Raw genomic sequence first — 23,126 nt, 5'->3', positions numbered from 1 at the left:
TGATCATCAGGGAAATGCAAATCAAAACTACACTAAGATAGCACCTTACACCCATTAGAATGACAAAAGTATCTAAAACTAACAGTAACAAATGTTGGAGAGGTTGTGGAGAAAAAGGAACCCTCATACACTGCTGTTGGGAATGCAAACTGGTGCAGCCACTATGGAAAACAGTATGGAGATTCCTCAAAAAATTAAAAATAGAACTACCATACGATCCAGCCATCCCACTACTGGGTATTTATCCAAAGAGCTTGAAGTCAGCAATCCCAAAAGTCCTATGCACCTCAATGTTCATTGCAGCATTATTTACAATAGCCAAGACATGAAAGCAACCTAAGTGCCCATCAACAGACGAATGGATAAAGAAAATGTGGTACATATATACAATGGAATACTACTCAGCTGCAAAACAGAACAAAATCATTCCATTTGCAATAACATGGATGGACCTTGAGGGAATTATGTTAAGTGAAATAAGCCAGTTAGAGAAGGATAATCTGTGTATGACTCCACTCATATGAGGAATTTAAAATTATGGACTAAGAACAGTTTAGTGGATACCAGGGGAAAGGTGGGGTGGGGGGTGGGCACAAAGGGTGAAGTGGTGTACCTACAACACAAATGACAAACATTAATGTACAACTGAAATTTCACAAGATTGTAACCTATCATTAACTCAATAAAAAAAATAGAAAAGCTAAAATAAAAAAACAAACAAAAAAAAGAAGCATTTAGATTGTTCCACCCCCAGCTGTTGACTTGCCCCCAGCCCTTGAGTCTTCGCAGCTGAGGCCCGGATGCAGTGAAGCATAGAAAAGTCATCCTTGCTCTGCTCTTTCCAATTCCTGATCCACAGAATCCCTCTTTCTGTTGTGTTGTTTCTGGGAGTTGTTTCTGAATGCATGGGGAGACAGATGCTAATGAGATTAGGCAGAGGAAAGAGAAGGTAACTGATATAACTTTACTTCTCACTGGTTCAGTCAGTATTTGTTCATGGTCAGCAAAGAACCTGAATACTGGAGTAAAATGCAATATGGGGGGGTGTCAAATATATTTCCTGGTTTTTGATATCATCTGTCATATTCTGTGTAAGAGGGAAGAGCTCATGGAATATAGTTTAAGAATATGTTTTCAATCCATCATCATCATCAATAAAATGGTTAGTTGAAATTCCACTTTATCAACTGTTCCTCCCGTTTTAAGTCCACAGTGCCATTGCCAGTTTTTCTCTTTTTCTTTATCTTTGTGGGCATTTTTTTTAATGGCGAGGTGTTTTTTTTCCTAACTGAGACGTAATTGATGTTTTACACTGTATTAGTTTTAGGTGTACAACATAATTATTTGATATATGTATATATTGTGAAATGATTACCACAATAAGTTTAGTTAACATCAGTTACCACACATAGTTATAATTTTTTTTCTAGTGATGAGAAATTTTAAGATCTACTCTCTTCACAACAGTACAGTAATGTTAACTATAGTCATCATGCTGCATATCACATCCCCAGCACTTATTTATCTTATAACTGGAAGTTTGTACCTTTTCACCACCTTCATCCATTTTACCCACCCTCACCCCCCACCTCTGGCAACCTTCAATCTGTACTCAGCTCCAATATTTATGATTGGTTCTTCTTTATTCTTTCTATCTCTTAGTTGATATTATCATTTTCCTGATTTTATTTAATTGTCTGTGTTCTACTGTAACTCACTGAGCTTTTCTTAGAAGATTGTCTTGAATTCTTTGTCAGGAAATTAACAGATCTCTATTTTTAGGGCCAGTTACTGGAGATTTATTTTATATATTTGATCATGCCATATTTTCCTAATTTTTTGTGCCCCTTGTAGCTTTGTGTTGATGTCTGCACATTTGAAGAAACAATCACCTCTCCTGGTGTATAGATGGCTTTGACTGGGAAAGACCTTCACCAGTAAGTCTAGCTAGAGATTCTCTGCCTTTGTTCCTAAATGCCCCTGGAGTTCAGTCTTTTTTTTTTCTGGAGGCTGTTATCTCTTTTTCCTCTGGTGTCTATGTTGGTTCCTTCAGCACTTGATGTGAGGCAACACAGAAACCAACCATTCCAAGGGTGCACTGAAAGGCTGGGGACACTGGAGGCATGCTCCACTTATCTCTCTTCCTCCTGAAGGAGAAACCTCAGTTCTGTACCTTTGCCCAATCTTGACAATACATGCTGGCAGCAGGAAGCCACTTTCTGCTTTTCCTTTGTTCCAATCTGTTCTAGGCATCTGGAATGTGTTGGTTCCTTCAGCACTTGGTGTGAGGTGAGACAGAAACCAGCCCCTTGGGGAGTGCACTGAAAGGCTGGGAGGCTGAGTGCATACTACATTCTCTCTCCCCTACCATGGGAGAAGTCATTGGCTGAGGCTGTCTCTCTTGGCCCTGAGCTGTGCAGTTTGGGGAAGGGGCTAATGCAGGTAAAGTGAAATTGCTCTTCGTATCTGTTTCAATGTGGCTGTTCTTGGTTTTTGTGTTTATCTGGGGTATTGAAACTTCTTATCTGGAATCTAAAATTCTCATAAAGATATTTTGGTCCATGTATCGTTTTACATCAGTGTTTCTGTGGGGGAAGGAGGGTTTAGACTTCCTGTTCCTTCATTTTGCTGATGTCACTCCCAGTTTAGTCTTTATTTTTATTATTATTGAGGTAAAATTAGCATATAACATTATACAGGTTTCAGGTGTACATTTTAATGCTACATGTGTATACACTACAAAGTGATAACCTCCAAAAGTGTAGTTAACACCCATCACCACACAATTGATTCCCTTCATCCATTTTGCCCACCTCAACCTCCTTCCCCTCTGGTAACCTCTAACATTTTCTCTGTATCTATGCATTTGTTTCTGAAATCATATGGTATTTTGTCTCTCTCCATCTGACTATTTCACTTAGCATAATATCCTCAGGGTGCATCCAAGTTGTGGCAAATGGCAAGATTTCATTCTTTTGTATGACTGAGTAGTATTCCATTTTGTATATAGACCACATCCTCTTTATCCATTCATCATTGATGGACACTTAAGATGTTTCTATAACTTGCCTATTTTAAATAATGCTACAGTGAAGATAGAGATGCATATATATTATTGAATTAGTGTTTTTGTATTCTTCAGATAAACAACCAGAAATGGAATAGCTGGATCCTATGGCAATTCTAGTCTTAATTTTTTGAGAACTCTCCATACTGTTTTCCATAGTGGCTGCACCAATTTACATTCCCACCAACAGTGCACAAGAGTTCTCTTTTTTCCACATCCTCTCCAACACTTGCTATTTCTTGTCTTTTTGACAATAGCTATTAGAACAGGTGTAAGATATTTCATTGTGGTTTTGATTTTCATTTCTCTAATAATTAGTGATGTGGAACATCTTTTCATGTGCCTATTGGCCATCTGTATTCCTTCTTTTGAGAAATGTCTATTCAGGTCCTTTGCACGTTTTTTAATTCAGTTGTTTGCTGTTTTTGTCGAATTATATGAGTTATTTATATATTTTGACTATTAGCCCCTTGTCAGATATATGACTTGCAAATATCTTCCCCCATCCAGTTGGTTGCCTTTTCATTTTGATAATGGTTTCCTTTGCTTTGCAGCAGCTTTTTAGTTTGATGTAGTCCCATTTGTTTATTTTTGCTTTTGTTTCCCTTGCCTTTGGAGTCAAATCCACAAAGATATTGCTAAGACTAATGTCAAGGAGCTAACAGCCTATATTTTCTTCTAGGAATTTTATGGTTTTGGGTCTTACATTCAAGACTCTAATCAATTTTGAGTTAATTTTTCTGTATGGTGTAACATAGTGGTCTAGTTTTTCTTTTGCATGTGGCTGTCTAGTTTTCCAAACACCATTTATTGAACAGACTGTCATTTATCCATGTATGCTCTTGGATCTTTTCTCATAAATTAATTGCTCATAAACATCTGGGTTCATTTCTGTGTTCTCAATTCTGTTCCATTGATCTGTGTGTCTATTTTTATGCCAATACCATATTGTTTTGATTACTATTTTAATTATAATGTCTCTTGGTGTGGATCTCTTTGGGTTTATCTTATTTGGAGCTCTCTGAGCTTCCTGGACCTGTACATCTGTTTCCTTCCCCAGATTAAGGAAGTTTTCAGCCCATTATTTCTTCAAACAAGTTTTCTGGCCCTTTCTCTCTCTCTTCTCCTCTGGATCTCTATAATGTGAACAATATTCCACTTGATGTTTCCGAAAGGTCCCTTAAGTTATCTTCAGTTTTTAAAATTCTTTTTTCTTTTAGCTTTTCTGTCTGGCTGAGTTCTATTGCTTTGTCTTCCAATTCACTGACCTGAACTTTGGTTTCACCCAGTCTGCTGTAGAACCTCTCTAATGTATTTTTCAGTTCAGTTACTGTATTCTTTAGCACTGTAAGTTATGTTTGGAATTTTTTTATATTTTCTCTCTCTGTTGATCTGTGTTCATCTATACTTAAGTTTGGTGAGAAACTTTATGACCACTGCTTAGAACTCTTTGTCAGGGAGACTGCTTATCTTCACTTCATTAATGTCTTTTCCTGATATTTTGTCTTGTTCTTTCATTTGGAACATATTCCTCCATCTTCTCATTTTGCCTGACTCTCTGTGTTTGTTTCTATGTATAAAGAAAATCCACTACCTATTCCAGTCTTGAATGAGGGGTCTTGTGTAGAAGGTGTTACTTGGGGCCCAGAAGCACAATTCCCCCTGATCACCAGAGCTAGGCATTCAAGAGGTGTCCCTGTGTGGGCTGTTCAAACCAATTGTCTCTGTCAGGGTTGCATGAGTGGCATGTGAGGACAGGGCTGCTCACCATTCACATCTGTTTGTGTCATGTGGAAGGGGCATGAAGACAGGGGATGGGGATGTGGGCCCTCCATGTCTGTTGGTGCCTTGCGCAAGTGGCAAACTCCCAGTTTAATCTATAATGAGCAGATTATTTAGCGGGACTGTGATGAAATTTGAGGAGTGATTAATATAGCCAGGAGTAGATACAATGACTATTGGAACTGTGCATCTCCATTTTGGGGAAAGTATGAGAACTTCTTCACTCATAATAAGGATAGGGTTTTAAAACCTGCACAATCATGTTATGGCTCTTAATACATAGAACTAGATTGATTCCTGAAAGAATTTAACTAATATAAAGCATAGTCAACAAGGTATACATATATCTGTTTGGCCATTTTATCATTGTTTTTCTTGATATTTCTTTACATTTGTTAAGATAATAGATGAAAATTCTGTTGTCTTGATGTGTTAATTTACATTAGGCAACTGCTACTGATTTTTTTATGGTTTACAATATGTATATACATTGAATACAAATGCTACATTTTGTTATGTATGTTTTCGGGGAAGAGGCGGTAATAAAATACAATACCAATTTTTAGTATAACAGTGTTTATTCTTTTTATTTTGTTGTGAAAAAAACACATAATGTGGGTTTTACCCTCTTAACAATTTTTTGAGCATACAGTATTGTTAACTGTATGCACATTGTTGTACAGGAGATCTCTAGAACATTTTCTTCTTGCATGACTGAAACTCTATACTGAACAGCAACTTCCCACTTCTCCCTGTCCCGGCCCTTGGCAACAACCACTCTACTTTCTGCTTCTATGAACTTGACTGCTTGTGGCATCTCATATAAGTAAATCATGAAGTGTTTGTCCTAATGTGAATGGCTTATCTCACTTAACATAATGTCCTCAAGGTTCATCCATATTGTCACATATTGCAAGATTTCCTTCTTTTTTGAAAGCTGAATAATATTCTATTGTATGTACATACCACCTTTGCTTTATCAATTCTTTTGTTTATGGGCATTTAATATGTTCATTCATTGTTTTTGCTATTCTTTGACAATCTGCAGGTACACATGCCATTTGGTGCTTATGGTGCCACCAGTTATGGGTGCTGAACTGTCTCGTTCTGGATCCTTATCTGTATCTAGATTACTTGTGCCGTGCCCTTTTATTAATGGACTCCTTTGTGTAACTCCATAGGTAAAAGTTGTGGGCTCTGGGTCTTGTTCTTGTTCAGCCTCCTCAACTGTAAGGAGGTCACCCCTTCTGGACTAATTGTCAAAGGCTGTGGTAGGAGCTGACATATTCTGAACCTTTTTCCTCAGACCCACGATGGGCCAAATACTTCTCTGACTATATTTCTCAGCTTTTGGAAGTCTCTTCAGTTTGAATAAAAAACAAATATACTTGAATTTAATTGAAAACCCAAGTTCTACAGGAGCTCTGAGCTTGCAAATTTCTCCCTCCTTGTAGATTGATTCTCTTATAGAGCAAACATCCTGTTGCCATTTCTTACGCCGAAGACACACATTTGCTGATGCAGCGTCCTCTGCAGAGCTGCCTTCACCTCCTGGTTCTTGAGGCTGTAGATGAGGGGGTTTATCAAGGATGTGATCACACCATACTGTATGGAGACAACTCGCTCCAGGACTGATCCAGAAGGGGGACTGATGTACCTGAATAGAGCTGTCCCATAGAACAAGAGCACCACGGTGAGGTGGGAGGAGCAGGTGGAGAAGGCTTTGCCTCGGCCCCCAGAGGAGGAGATACTTAGGATAGCAAACATGATTTTTGAGTAAGAAAAGAGGATCGGGGGAAGTGTCACAAGTCCCAGAAATGCAGTAGACCCAGCCAGCAGGATGGTGTTAGCCATGGGATCACTGCAGGACAGAGGAAAGAGTGAAGGCAGTTCACAACTGAAGTGGGAGATGATATTGGGACCACAGAACTTTAAGCTCTGGATACAAAGATTATTCACTAGTGAGTTCAGAAACCCCGTCATCCATGCTGCACTGACCATTGCAGTGCAGAGAGGTCTATTCATGACCACAGTGTAGAGCAGAGGGTGGCAGATGGCAGCATAGCGGTCATAGGCCATAGCAGAGAGCAAGCAGCTCTCAGCACCCCCAGAAAGAATGAAAAAGAAACTCTGGGTGATACAGCCCCACACCGAGATGGTTTTCTTCTGAGACAGGAAATTCTTCAGCATCTTGGGCACAGTGACTGAAGAGTAGCACATGTCTAGGAAAGACAAATGTCCAAGGAAGAAGTACATGGGGGTGTGGAGGTGGGAATCGGACCTGATCACCAGGATCATCATCAGGTTCCCCATCAGGGTCAGGAGGTAAATTCCCAGGAAGAGAACAAAGAGCACGGTCTGAATATCTGTGTCACTGGACAATCCCAGAAGCACAAATTCTTCAATGATGCTAAGATTTTTCATGGTTTCTTAGATATACTATCCCCAAAAAGAAGCAAATACTTACTCACTTGGTGGGGCAATGAGCTGAGTCATTCTCAGTGAATAGGATTCTTTTTTAACCTATAAAGGATTCACTTTTTAGTATCAAGCCAGAAATTGGATCTCAGGATAGAGAAATTTCTGACTACCCTATTAAACATTGCAACTTTCTCCTGCCTAAGTTCTCCTTATCAAGTTCACCTTCTTTTTCCCTGTAACATTTAACACTTTTTAATATATTGGATAATTGACTCATTTAGTACATGAAAAGAATTTATCTCTAACTGCTAGAATTTATATTATACAAAGGCCAGCATCTTTGTCTGTTTTTTCTTTTTTTTGTCCACAGATGCATTCCTAAGTGCACAGTAATTGAAACTGACTCTGTAATTTTTTAGTAAGAGAAGAGGATCAGGAAAGTGTTGCAGTCAATGAAGTAGACCTGGGTAGAAGGCTCTAAATCAACATTTATCAAATGAAAGAATGAATGCTTCCTGAGCTACAAACTCTTCTTTTAAACTCATTGCTACCAGCCCTGTCACTTTTTAGATGATAGACCCCTCACAGTCTCTAACCTCTCATGCTCTTCCACAGCGTTTCCTCAGCACCTGATATCATCCAAGACCTGGTGAACCCGAGAAGTTGCAACAAGTAGAAAGACACCAGAGGCAAAGCAAGAGAGATCCTTTTGTGGGAGGCTACTTTCCAGAACAATTAGAGCTTAAATTCTTGTACATCTTTTCTGACGTGTAAACAGAGATGTGTTATCTGACCTCATATTTCTAGATGAGGACAATGTGGGACAGAAGGGTGACATGACTTGCACCATAGCTGCATGGTCTCAGAGCCAAGAATAGGCCAGATTTTCTGATTTCACATCCAGTTCTCTTTCAACTGCTTCATACACAGACAATAAATATTTGTGGATTTAAGGAATTTTGCACTGAGACTGGTGTGGATTAAGGGGACAGGATGGACCACCATTTTCCTTGGTCCTGTGGATTTGCAATATACCCTAAGGTTCTACAGCAGCTGCTGTGGTGGTAAAATGAGCACTAGACTCAGAGTCATAAGGCTCTTGCTGATTACTGGCTGCAAAACCTATTCAAGATATAACCTTCTCAAATGCAAAATGGGGATAAAAATGAGGCCAAATGTGAAAAGTCTTCATAATCTATGAAATATTTTATAAAAGTTAAAAAAACCCTATATGAGGAAGACTGAAATGGAATATGGTAAATAAAAATTTGTGAACTGTTGAGTGTCAAGTTCATGCATACTTTTTAAATTAAATATTTCATTTATTCTGTAAGATTATGTTTTCACTGAATGCATTTTTTTTAAAAATAGGAAAAGTGCTTTCTGGCTTCCAGTCCCTCCAAGCCTGATTCCCAAGATTTCTTCATCATTTCTTCTCTCCAGACATTCTCCCTCTCCTGGTGGGATACACTGACTTACCGCCTGCATTTTACATGTTTTAACCCATCAGCAAAACATCTTACTTTTTTTCCTCCTTGCCTTGACTCTCTCAAACCTCATTTCACACATCCTCCTTCCTGCCACCACCTACTAACACCCTTACTCATATGATAATAACTCTTATTTAATGCATAATTTATGTCAGGCACTCTAACAAGGTCTGTATGCTCTTGACCTCATTTAATCCTTAGAAAACCTTGTGGCATACTATTACTAACCCCATTTCTGTGGGTCGGAAAGGTTAAGTGACATACAGAGTCATAGACTTTACAAAGTGGTGGAGTTGGGACTCTCATCCAAGGTTCTCGGACTCCAAATCCCATGATTTTCCTACTTTGAAACACTGCAAAAGTTTGTTTATGGGAAAAATATTTCCTAGTTTGGAGATTATGCTTTCTCCTGAGGTGACTTGGGAACACAGGCAGGTATATGAGGTGGCTTGGAAGTTTGGGCCATTGACTTGTCTGGAACTTCTTACCGAGGATGTCCCAGTGCTCACAGAGATATGGGTATCAGGGGTTTCACCTCTTAGAACACAGATGGGGGCTTCTGGGCCAGGGGAAAAGCCAGATTGAGGACCAAGAGCAATTCAGACTAAAAGAAGTGGAACTCTGCAGAGGTGGAGGATTAGAGTATCAGAGATGGCCCTTCTAGTTTCCCATCCTGTTTCCCTTCCTGAAGCACCTGAAGAAGTCCTGGTGGTGATGAATCAAGTAAGTCATTGTAGATGTGAAGGATTAGGATTTACTCATATAAATAAAAGTTCCCTTCTTGTCCTCTTTCCTAAAAACAGTAGCAAATTTCACTTTTTAAAAAATCTTCCACACTCATATTACACTCTTCCAGAAGCTACTATGCCACATTTTGATCCCATCTGGAGGCAGAACACTAGCCTCAATGAGCCTTAGAAATCCCTAGGATCCCAGACTCCAGTGAAAGTTTTCCAGAGTCCTTTTTGGGGTTCCACAGAGCCCAATGTATGCCCAGTGCTGACAGGGGCCACCACAGGCACGAAGAGGCTAGTCACGTGTGGGTCTCTCCCCCAATCCCCATGTACTACAATCACCATAGCTCCTCATTTATCTGTTTTGTATATAGGTAGCTTTCTCAGTGAGCTTTTTTTTTTTTTTTTTTTTTTCCAACGAACAAAATATTTAGCAAAGAAAATAATTTTGAAAACAAGTGACTTAGGGTAACTTTGGACAGAGGTAGGGAGAAAGACTACCTCTTTGGTTTCCATATTCACCACTCCACCCATCCTCCTTCTTAAAAAAGTTTTTTTTTTGTTGTTGTTCAAACTCTGGTGCATGAAGAAACAAAACAGAAAAGTCCCAAATGGGCAAGTGGGGAGACAGCTCAAACTTGTAGGATAGTTACTACTTAATTTTCTGACTTTGAGCAACAATCTTCCCCATCCTTGGTCCAGTTGCCAGTTCTAATAAGAAATGTAGAACTGGTGCCCATCCAGATCCTTCCTTGAGAACATTTGAAGCCCTTGGTTGAGTTAGAGGTATGTCTGACTCACTTACCTCCTCACTGAGTAGGGCTGTCCTGGGTGCAAACTATACTCTGCAATTTGAGCCAGGCTGTCAACTGTCTCCAAAGCAGGGCTCCAGCATGTAAAAGAACGTCCAGCAGTAGGCGTCTTCTGCAGAGGGGTCCAACAGGATTCGGCACAAAGCAGGCTTAGTGCCCAATCAATGCTAGGTCTGGAGTCATGTTCAAACTCAAAGCAGCCCTCTTCAAGGTCTCTTCTTGGTAAAGCCTGAAGTGTTAAGGCATCCAGTTAATGCTGTTTTGAGTCTTTTTGACTCTAAGAGAATCTGGTACTCTTCCTTATCATCTACTCTTCTTTTGTCTCCCTCAGTCCTGAGGAAAGCTCATGCTCAGTTCATGTAACTTATATTTCTTTCTTCATCAGCTTCTTGGTAATCTTGTGCCAGGTGGGCCCTAGAGATAGTTATTGAGTGAGTACTCCCAGGAGCCAGGAACAGTTCACTGCCCATGGGGAGGCAGCAGTAGCCAGAGCAAAAGGGGCCCTCAGTCTGAAGATGGACAAGCTACTATTACTGTTGTGGCCAGAGGAGGACACAAGAGTATAGAAGGCTCCTAGCTACAAACTGCTTTGCTAATAGGGGAGGAGAGGACTCGGTGAACTTCAAGGTATGAGACTCTGCTTAGGGCTTCTTTAGTCCCTGATAGTCCTGGGGTTCTGAAAACACACACACACACACACACACACACACACACACGCATACAGACACACAGTCTCTCTCTCTCCCCGTCTCCACCCAAGTACACACACTCCCCTTTCCCACTGTGACAAATTCAATGGTTTCCTTGCTCTCCTGAAGCTACCTACTCCCTTAACCTAACATTCCTAACTCTCACCTGATAATTTACAGAGGAAATGTTCCTGTTCCTGCTATGGGAAACCTCCAACTTCCGAATCCCCACACATGGAGTTGTCCTTCTTTTCTCCCCTCCAGCTTGGGGAGGAGGCCACACTCCTTCATCTCTGGTCAGTGCCTCTCTCTGCTCTGAATCCTATCCTGACCCTTCTCTTTGAGTATCTCCCTAGATCAACCATGCTCTTTCTCTTCTGCTGTCTCTCCTTTTCCATTGAGCCTCTCCACTCAGCTTATACGTAGAAACTACTTATGTTTATCCATTTAAAGTAAGCAGGAACAATTAGTAACCCCCTCTCTTCCATAAGCAGCCTTAAAATATAACGGAGTTTGGAGCCCTTCCTTGAGTAATAAAGTCAACTGCTTTCAAAGGCTTCTACATATAAAAACACTGAATTAGACACTTTTCTGTTTGAGACACAAAGGAAAGGACAAGTTAGTGAAAATTTTACTCTCACTCCTTTATATTTTAATCTATTTCTGAGATTGTCCCAACACTTCAGAAAAGATATATATGGAATATACCGCGCATTCTGTAACACCTCTGCTGCACCCAGCACTCAAACACATTGCTGTTTCTGCAGTGAAACTTCCGAGTACCCCCTTCTAAGCGGGATTTAAAAAGGTTTCGGATAACCTCATGTCAGTTAACTTCCAGTTTTGCCTCCAAACTGGTTTTGAAAAAAATGTTTTGTTTTCAGAGCTTTTTGAGATTTTTGAATTGGCGATGAGGGCTCATAAACCTGTTCTAAATTTCTGTATTTACAGGCTTTATTTCTAGGTTTCCTGTTCTCTTCCTTGATCTATCTGACCTTACAGTGGCTCTACATTGTCTCCCTGAGTGTAGATACAATCTGTGCTTTAATACCTAGTAGTGCCAGTCCCTTATTTTCGTATTTTTTATTTTCTGTTATTGCTTGCTTATTCTTATAATTTCATTTCAGAATCAAATTTTTGGTTTGAAAAATTCTCTTGAGATTTCAACTGAATTATTGTTTACCAATATATTAATTTGGGAATAACCTTTACAATATGTTCTATCTTTTCTTTGGGTCTTTTCTTTTTGTTTACAGCTTAATTTTTTTATTTTCTTCACATAGGTCCTGGGCATTTTTTTTAGTGTATTATATATACATTTTTATTTTTTTCTATTTTAATTACAACCTTTGCAATTAAGGTTCCCAACTACACAGTCAGGTACTTCTGCTTGTGCAGTTCACCTTGGGGGAGAAGTAGAAGCAGCCTCTAGGGCTTGTGCTCCATACTTTTTTTGGATAAATTGGATAATAACTGGGCATATGCTGCCAGATGGGGTACATTAGCAGCTGTTCTTCTGGCCTCCACTATTTACTGTTCTTCCCTGACATCATCAGCCACTCAGAGGCCCTGAGGTCTCTCTTCATCCCACATACTGCTCCTACAAGGAAACACATAACCATGTTGCAGCTGCCTGCCCAGTGCCATATGTACTTGCTCACACATTACCCCAGCCAAAGTCCCTGTTGGTGCCCTTTGACTTTCCCTGCTCCTGGCTTTTACCCTTACACTCGTGGAACTCTTACTATATATGTTGGTACTTTTCTGCTGGCCTCTGCATAACTTTCTGGCTACCATTTCCCACTTTAATATCATCAGAGCTGCCCTCAGTTCCTTAGCAATTACCTATTTTCTGGTCCTTTAAGAAATCACCCTTTTGATTTAAATATAGACAAACTCACTTAAAAAATTCTCTTTTATATTTTTTCAGGGTTTTTTGAGCACCTTCTTGGAAGAGAAATTGCATCATGTGCTCAATATACTATTTTATTTTTTTATTTTATTGAGGTCAATTGGCTTATAACATGGTGTAAATTTCAGGCATACATCATTATATATCGACTTCTATATAGACTGCATCGTGTCCACCGTCAAAAGTCTAGTTTCCAACACACAGATCAATGGAACAGAAATGAAAGCCCAGAAATAAAACCATACATCTATGGACAGCTAATTTTAAGTATACTATTTTAAAATCAGAAACTCTTTCTCTATAAAACCCTAAAAACTCCACCAAAAAACTGTTAGAACTAATAAACAAATTTAGTAAAGTTGCAAGATACAAAATCAATATATGGAAATCTTTGGCATTTTTATACACTAATAACAAACTACCAGAAGAGAAATTAACAAAACAATCCCATTTACAATTGCATCAAAAAGAATAAAATACCTAGGAATAAACTTAACCAAGAGGTGGAGGACCTGTACTCTGAAACTATAAAACACCGATGAAAGAAATCAAAGGAGATACGCATACATGGAAAGAGATTTCATGTTCATGGATTGGAAGAATCAAAATTATTAAAATGTTCATACTACTCAAAGAAATCTACAGATTCAATGCAATCCCTATCAAAATTCCAACAACACACTCCACAGAAGTAGGACAAATAATTCTAAAATTTGTATGAAACCAGGGAAGATCTCAAATAGCCAAAGCAATCTTGAGAGAAAAGAACAAAGCAGGGATCACAATCTATTTCAAACTATGCTGCAAAGCTATAGTAATCAAAACAGTATGGTGTTGGCACAAAACAGACACATAGATCAATGGAACAGAATTGAGAGCCCAGGAATAAACCCACATATATATGGACAATTAATCTACAACAGAGGGGCCAAGAACACACAATGGAGAAGGGAAACTCTCTTCAATAAATAGTGTTTGGAAAACTGGATAGACACATGCAAAAGAATGAAATTAGACAACTATCTTACACCATACACAAAAACTCAAAATGGATTAAAGACTTGAATGTAAGACTTGAAACCATAAAACTCCCAGAAGAAAACATAGGTGGTAAGCTCCTTGATATCAGTCTTAACAATGTCTTTGTAGGTCAGACTCAAAAGGCAAGGGAAACAAAAGCAAAATAAACAAATGGGACTACATCAAACTAAAAACCTCTGCACAGCAAAGGAAACCATCATCAAAACGAAAAAGGCAACATACTGAGTGGGAGAAGATGCTTGGAAATCATTTATCTGACAAGGGGGGTTAATATCAAAAAGATATGAAGAACTCATAAAACTCAACAACAAAAAACAAACAACCCAATTAAAAAGTGGGCAGAGGACCTGCATAGACATTTTTCCAAAAAAGACATTCATATGGCCAACAAGCACATGAAAAGATGTTCAACATCAGTAATTACTAAGGAAATGCAAATCAAAACCACAATGAGATATCTCCTCACACCTGTTAGCTCATAACATGTTGGCTATTCTCAAAAAAGACTAGAAATAAAGAGTGTTGGAGAGGATATAGAGAAATGAGAACCCTCGTACACTGTTGGTGGGATTGTAAATTGGTGTATCCACTATGGATAGCAGTGTGGAGAGTCCTCAAAACTAAAAATAAAACTACCATAGGATCCAGCTATTTCATTTCTGGGTGTTAATCCAAAGAATATGAAAACCTAATTCAAAAACAGATATGCATTCCTATGTTCACTGCAGTATTATTCACAATAGCCAAGATATGGAAACAGCCTAAGTGTCCATTGATGGATGATTGGATAAACAAGAGGTGGTATATATAGATGCAATGGAATACTACTCAGCCATAAAAAAGAATGAAATCTTATGACAACATGGATGGGCTTTGAGGATATTATGCTAAGTGAAATAAGTCAGATGGAGAAAGACAAATACTGTAAGATTTTACTCATATGCAGAATCTAAAAACACAAAACAAATGAACAAGCAAAATAAAAAAAAGTAAACTCATAGATACAGAGAACATATTAGTAGCTACCAGAGGCAAAGGGAGTTGGTAAGTGCACAAAATGAGTGAAGGGAGTCAACTGTGTGATGATGGAAAGTAACTACTCTTGTGGTGGTGATCACTTTGTAGTGTATAGAGATCCAAAAGAATATTGACTGTATAAAACAACAACAATAAATATCTTTTGTATATATATATAAAATACAATCAAAATATATGCCAGCCATAGGACAAAAGGCAGAAACGGGAAATGGAGTTAAAAGGTTCTTGTGCAGTTTAGAAAGTAACAAAAGTACTGCTTTACATTAGACTTTAATAAAACAAGAGTGTATGTTGTAATCTCTGGACTACCCCTAAAAATAGTGAAAAAAATATATAGCTAATAAGTTAGTAGAGGAGAAAAATAGAATAACAAAAATTCTTTGTAAATTTAAAAGAAGGCAAAAAAGGAGAGAAAAAAAAGGAGTGTAGAAGAGATGTGACTGTAGAAAACAGATAGTAATCAGTAATCAGATGGGAAATTTAAAACAGAATATGTGAATAATTATATTAAATGTAAATCTACTAAAAACCTCATTTAAAGGACAAAGATGATCATATTGGATTAAAAAACAAAACTGCAATATATGCTACTTATATGAGACATATTTGAAATATAAAGACACTTAGGATGACAGTAAAAGGATGGAAAATGGTATACCAAGCAACATTAACCAAAAGAAAGCTCATGAAACTGTGTTAGTATCAAAGTAGAGTTAGAGCAAAACAAATACTGAAGATAAGACATTTTAAAATGGTAGGAGAGTCAATCCAACAAGAACATATAACAGTTCTGAATTCGTAAGCACATGTAGATTAGATCATCGTTCAGCCTAGGCCCAGAATGAGACATGTGGAACAGACGCAGCCAGGAACCAAGTGCAGCCAATCTGCAGGTTTCAGCCTAATGCGGAGCTACCTCAGCTGATCTGTATCCCTGCGAGTGAGAGTGATTAAATAGTTCCTCCTCTATGCCACCAAGATTTTGTGGTTGCTTGTTATGCAGCAATAACTGACTGATAGAGCACCTAATAACAAAGTTTCAACATATATAAAGTAAAAAAATAGCTAAAAGAAGAAATAGACAAATCCCACCCTTAATAACCATCTGATGGAAAAGGCAGACCAAAAATCAGTAAGTATGTGAAAGACTGGAAAAAAGTGAGTAGAATCTTGACCTCATTGACACACATAAATCTTCACACCCTACAACTGCAGAAAGCTCACTGTTTTTATACGCTCACGAAAAATTTTCTGAAGTTCCCCATATGCCAGGGCATAAAAAATCTCAATAAATTTTCAAAGGATTGAAATTATACAAAGGATGATGTTCTCTAATTTAAGTATAAATCATAAAACATAGCTAGAAAATCCTTGAATGTTTGGAAAATAAGCAATATACTTTCATATAACCCACAGATCAGAGAAGAAATGACAATGGAAGTTAAATTTGATGTATTAAGTTGTCTGACTGCTATTAAGTTGGCATGTTCTAATGTAGGAATCCTACAATTACCCTCTACCATTGTATTATGCATGTTTAACTACTTTGGTAGTTACTAGTTAGAATGTGTTTCTATTTTGCAGTGATAATTTACAGTTAAATGATCTTTCCACAGCGATGGGCTATTTACTGTTATTACTATACTGCTATTTTATTGTTATAGGAAAATGAGAGAAAATACCAATGACTGATCATTTCTTGGGCTGAGTGAAGGGTGAAAGACATCAAAGTGCAGTGAGGAAAATAGAGATAATTAGCAGTAGTTGCATTGTTAAATATGAATGAAAGAGTTTTCATTAAGCAGTGGTTTTTTTTTCTGTATTTTACTGAAATAACATTAAATTGACTATTTCATCAAAATAGCATGTGGTAGATAAAAAAGTCAACTGTTAAATGAAAAAGAAACAACAATGATCATTATGGTGACTCAAATAACCCATTATGCTCAGAATCAAATGAATAAAATTGGCCAAACACAAAGCCAGTAATTGCAGTTTTGTATTATTAAACCCACCATAGGTAATTTTGTAACAGCAAATTATAGTATTTATCCCATTAATGTAGTTAATTTGAGTTTTATGAGTTTTTAAATATTGTGCATGTTTAATTTGCAAGTTTGGTTTAGTTGCACAGAGTACTATATGTTATAAAGGTAAGGAAGTTATATCTTGTTTTGTTTGAACATATTTTGTAAATGTTATAATAAAATAATGAAAGATTGCTAATATTGAAAAAAATTTTTTTTGAGGAAGATTAGCCCTGAGCTAACATCTGCTGCCAATCTTCCTCTCTCTCTCTTTTTTTGCTTAGGAAGATTGGCCCTGAGCTAACATCTGTGCCCATCTTCCTCTACTTTATATGTGGGAGGCTTGCCACAGCATGGCTTGATAAGTGGTGTGTATGTTTGCCCCCGTGATCCAGGCCTGTGAACTCCGGGTTGCCGAAGCGGAGCATGTGAACTTAACCGCTGTGCCACCAGGCCAGCCCCTGAAAGGTTTTTTATTTAAAGGGGTATGTATACTTTTTGAGTTAAGCAATGCCATGAAAATAAGCTTGTGTGTGTATGTAATACCTACTTGTGAAATAATAAATATATATATTGGTCTCTGCCCCCTGTTCCTGCAATATTTGGTCGTTGACCCCTGTTATTGACGCAGAGCTCCTAAACCCTTGTAATTTCTTGAGTGATGAGTGTCTGATGCAGAGCTCCCAAATCCCTTATAGTTTCCTCAATGATAGAAGCATTGACTCTTCATGGGCTCCTGGATAGGGGCTGGTCACTAGAAAGAACACGTCATGATTAGAAGCTTGGAACTTTCAGTCTTACTCCCCATCCTCTGGAGAGGGGAAAGAGAATGCAAAATGAGTTAATGGATTATGCCTACCTGATGAAGCCTCCATAAAAATCCCTCAAGTGTAGGGGGTCAGCCCTGTGGCATAGCAGCTAATTTTGTGCGCTCTGCTTCAGTGGCCTGGGTTCGCAGTTTCGGATCCTGGGTGCAGACCTACATCACTTGTCTAGCCACATTGTGGCAGTGACCCACATACAAAACTGAGGAACACTGGCACAGATGTTAGCTCAGGACATCTTCCTCAAGCAAAAAATTAAAAAAAGAGGAAGATTGGTAAGGGATGTTAGCTCAGAGTGAATCTTCCTCACCAAAAAAATTTAAAAAATAAAGCATGGGTTTTGGAAAGCTTCTGGGTTACTGAACTTGTGGAGATGCTAGGAGGGTGGCCCCCAGAGAAGGCATGGAAGCTAAGTGCCCCTTCCCACATACTTTGTCCTATGCATCTCCTCCCTCTGCCTATTCCTGAGTTGTATCCTTTTATAATAAAGCAGTAACCTAGTAAGTAAATTGTTTTCCTGAGTTCTGTGAGCCTCTCTGGCAAATTACCAAACCTGAGGAGGGAGTCATGGGAATGTGTGATTTATAGCTGGTTAGTCAAAAGCACAGCTGACAACCTGGATTTGTGGTTGACATCTGAAGTTGGGGGGGCTGTCTTGTGGGACTGAGCCCTTACTCTCTGGGGTCTGTGCTAACTCCAGGTAGACAGTGTCAGAATTGAACTGAATTGTAGGACACCAACTGGTGTCAGAGAATTGGTCAGTGTGGGAAAAGACCCACACACCTGGTCACAGAAGAGTCGTGAGTGTGAGAGTAAAGGAAAAGACTGTTTTTCCACTACTAGTGTCCACTACTGTCAGTATATCACACATGTCATGTATGTGGTATGTGTCACAATCTTCATTGTTATATATTCTATTTGTCAGTAATAATCACTTAGAAGACATAATAGAAAAAAAGATTCCATTTATATTATCTGTTAAAAAAATAACAAAGACTAATCCTGAACAAGAAACATATGGAATCAGCATGAAGAAAACCCGCCTACCTCTCTCCTAAGTAGAAAATCTCAGTGAATAGAGATTTCAGTTTCAAGGATCAGAATACTGAGTATTGCAAAAAGATCCATTCTTTCTGGGCTCTGGCATCAGTGGTAGTGGTTTAGGGCCATTTCAATATGTCCCATATAAGTGCTCACAGCAGTTTATGGAAATTGAAAGGACATGCTTAAAGAAATACCCCTGGGGCTTCCTATAAACGAAAGCAGGTCTTGAGGGAGGGAACAAACATCTAATAGTAGCTGATGAAAACAAGCCTCCTTTCCCCAAATTCTGTTATAGTCTATATGACTCCACTTTTCATGCCCTGGTATGGCCAGGAGCAATACGGATGGTACATTAATACAATTTGACCTGGTAATTCTACTTCTGAGAATCTCTCTTAAGCAAACAACCTAAAATGTTGACCAGTATTTAGGCACAAAGATGTCAATTACAGTATTATTTATAATAGAAAAGCCTGACAAAAATTCTGATTGTTCCATAATTATACAAGAGTTCATTTTAATTCAAAGAAAATGAAATCATGCCAGATTCTTGCTTTTCCTTCATTCATCAGATCTAATAGTTTACCAAATTGTCTTAATTCCACTTTCTAAATATATCTCAGATGCTGCCTTCTTAAAGATGAAGTTCTAGGGAAATCAGATATTCTAAATGAGAAATGTGACTGGTTATGTACTTTACCAAGGACCTTTTTCTCTGAAGGAGTCACACAGTTTGTTACCCCCAAAACAAATTAGGAGCAGACTCCAAGGAATAAATTTATATTTTTGAAACAATTAGTATGAGTTTTATAATTCTATATAATGCCATTATTGACTTCTACATTTTATTGAAATGACTTATTGAAAACAAGTTTCTGATACATCTTAATAAAGTATAAAATATTCAAAATGTCAGTGACAAGTTTGGAAGCCAAGAGAGGCCTGGGCCACAAATTGGGTTGGCCTGGTGGGAATAGAAGTTATCAAGATTTCTTGATTAAGGAAGTGACTTCTACTTATGACAATACAGCAGATTAATTGTCTCATACAACATTCTAGATTTAAATAACTAATATGCTGAACTATAAAAAGTTAATGGATTGCCAAGATGACATTTTTGGCTCTTCAGAGCTCACAGATGAAGTGAAAGCATAAATCCTAGAAGTTAAGCAAGTACCCAAACCAGCTTGATGCAGAGGGATGCAGGGGACAGGAGCTAAAACCCAGAGACCATCTAGGCTAGGGAGTCTAATAGGAGAATCCTAACAGAAGAACTCCAACAGTGAGATGGACACACAATAACCCCAGAAGCATGACAGCCTGGCAGTTATGAGCAGGACGCTAGATCTAAACTGCCTGGCTTTAAATCCCAGATCTTCCACTGACCTTGGAAAAGTCACTTTTCCTCACTATGCATCAGTTTCTTCATCTGTAAAATAAGGATAATAATAGTATCTATCTCATAGGGTTGTTCAGAGCATTAAATTAGCTGATAGACATACATAAAGTTCTTAGAATGCCTGGCACATAGCAAGAACTATGTAAGTGTTAGAAATAAGGGGCTACGACCTCTGTGTAAGCTTGAATAAGAAAGAAGCCACCATGTAGACAGGGGTGATGAGAAAATTGGATCTTTTGATAGTGGAGTTGGGGGAAAGGAAAAAGGGATACTTTTTGAAAATTCATAACTATAGCTGGTGCTCAGGCACGTTTGAGGCCTGAATTCACGCTGTGTGTGTGTGTGTGTGTGTGGTCTGAAATGCCTCAAGCAGAGAATTTAAAGTGGAGCTGACTCCCAGGGATCAGAGAGCAGGAAATAATGGATTCTTTCTGTGAGAATAGAAACTTCAACTCAGGCTACAGCCTGGAATTTTATGGCCAGAGTAATTATCTTTCAAAAAATAGTCATTTTCAGGCAAATAAAAACATTTCGTCACTAACAGGCTTACACTTAAAGAGAATTCTAAAGGATCAAATTTGGACAGAAGAAAATGATTCCTAATGGGAGATCTGAGATTCAAAAATATGTGGTGGGTTCAAGGAGGCTGCTTGCATTTCATAAGTTCTTGAGTGCAAGAGGGCTAGTGGGTACTGCCATAGGGATCAGTTATTAACGTGTCATTTGTCTGGTAGCCAAAATGATATTCAGTGTTTGCAAAGAGTTTTGAGTCCCTTCCATAAAAGATACATTCGGATCCCAAGTGTTATGGTTTAATAAACCCATCCCCAAAGTAATGATAAATTTCATCAGAAAAGTTAATATTTGTACTTAGTAATTCTATTGTTAAGATATTTTGTTGGCATGCACAAGCAATATTGATATAAATAACCTCTAATCTCATACTACAATATGTAGTTTTTTTTAGTGTAATAATTTATGTGGATTTATATAGCACAGATAGGGAAAATACAAATTATTTAATGTCTTTTGTATTTTTTCTGTAAGTTGTAAAATACCCTTATGGTGCTATAACAATTTTTCATTTTGTCTCTAATTGTACCTTCATAAATATAATTTTCATAAATCAGTTTCTTCATACTGTAAACACCATATAAATAACAACAATATGATTTTAAAAAGAAATGATGAGCAAAGATGTGCTAAAGATCAGGGTCAATCTAAACAAAGCCTGACTGAATAAATAAAATAGCAATAATAATGTCTAATTTTTCAGGGAAAATGGAGGAACTAAATTACTGGTTTGAAATGACATAAATTGGGGAGGGGTGGTGTTTGGAGTTAAAGTGTTTTATGGTCTTTATATTCGTTTTGGAAGAGGATAAAGATACTAACTTTTGACTTCATCAAGTAAAGTTAGTATGCTAAAAAGAGATAGAGTAGCCATCAAAAGAACAGATAAACAGAGGGAAAAACAGAAAGGGAAAAAGAGTGAGAAATGGAAGGTACAGAAAATGTGGGGAAAATAGAAATGGATCTGAATATATCAATAATTACTGCAATGATTATTGATTAAACTCTCCTCTTAAAAGAAAATAATTTTCAGACTGGATAAAATAATCAAAATGGGCCTATATGCTGCTTAGAAAGACATACCTAAGAACACAAGAATAAGTAGTAAGTAGTAAGTCATAGAAGAAAACATACAGTATGATTCTACTCACACAAAGTTCAAAAATAGGCAAAATTCAACAGTTTCATTTAAGGATAACAAATAAGTGATAAACTATAAATAAAAGCAAGGAAACAAGTACTGAGCAATTCAAGACAGTGGTTACCTCTGGGGAGAGGGAAAGAGCAGTATGATGGGGACCACACATGGAGCCCCTAAGGCTCTGGAAATGCTGTTTCTTAAGTTCAGGGATGAGTACACAGTTGATTGATTTATGTTTATTCTTTAGACTGTATATAAAATTTTGTAAATGTGATATATGATATAGTTTATGGTTAAAAATAAAGATTGAGAGAGGCCTGTAGTCCTCTAGGAAGAATGAGGGAAAAGCAGTCTTGTGCAAAATGTATAGAAGCAAACACTCACAGCCCCGAGCTCCTGACAGTACGGCCCAGGCAACCAGGTCAAGAAGCAGAGGTTCTCAGTGAAAGCACTCGCACATCAAGTGCCATTTCACGTGAAATATGGCTTCTGCCATAGCCTCAGGCTGTCCTTGCTCTCTGGGAGAAACTAGTGACCTCTCACAGGCATGCTGGCTATTTGATGCCCTTAGGTGCTTTCAGGTGAGGTGAAGGAAGTGCTCACGAGTCTCTGTTCTGGAGCACCTGTCCCTTGGCCTCAAGCTGTGCTAGCAACTGAAGAATGTTTTAGAATGACAGTTCCTCAGTGGCACTGGAAGGAATGGGCTGGCTCTGCCTTCAGTGGACAGTGCAGCTATGCCCTAAAATAACATAGGTTTTTCTTTTTCTCTTTTTACAGTCTTGCAGAGGGAAACACATCATAGGATCACATAATCAAATGTTCTCATCTTGTCTACTTTACTAACCAACTCTCTCATTTAAGAGGGATTCTTCATTTGGAGATGTCAGTATTCTGTCTTTCACCAGAGACAATTTTTTCAAACATTCGTTATCCTAAAATTTTGCTTCTCAAACTTGAGCATGTATCATAGTCACCTGGTTGACTAACGAAAACACAGATTGCTCAGCCCCACCTCTAGAGTTTCTGATTCTGTAGACCAGGGATTGGGCCTGAGAATCTGCCTTTCTACCAAGCCTGCTGATGCTGCTGATGCTGCTGGTCTGTGGGTAGATGGCACTTTGAGAACTCTGAC

At 38.2% G+C, this 23,126-nt stretch overlaps 1 protein-coding gene across 1 annotated transcript; it reads right to left on the bottom strand.

The window, feature by feature from the left end:
- Positions 1–6,313: 6,313 nt before the first annotated feature.
- LOC124227907 (olfactory receptor 8S1-like) lies at positions 6,314–7,273 on the bottom strand. Its single transcript, XM_046641989.1, has one exon. It carries the CDS (start codon positions 7,271–7,273, stop codon positions 6,314–6,316), a length of 960 nt encoding a protein of 319 aa, XP_046497945.1.
- Between the last annotated feature and the right edge of the window lie 15,853 nt (positions 7,274–23,126).

Source organism: Equus quagga, chromosome 1 (genome assembly GCF_021613505.1).
Source record: "Equus quagga isolate Etosha38 chromosome 1, UCLA_HA_Equagga_1.0, whole genome shotgun sequence".
NCBI classification, from domain to species: Eukaryota; Metazoa; Chordata; class Mammalia; order Perissodactyla; family Equidae; genus Equus; species Equus quagga.
The sequence above is the reverse complement of the archived record's forward strand: the minus strand, read 5'-3'. Positions and strand labels throughout refer to the sequence as shown.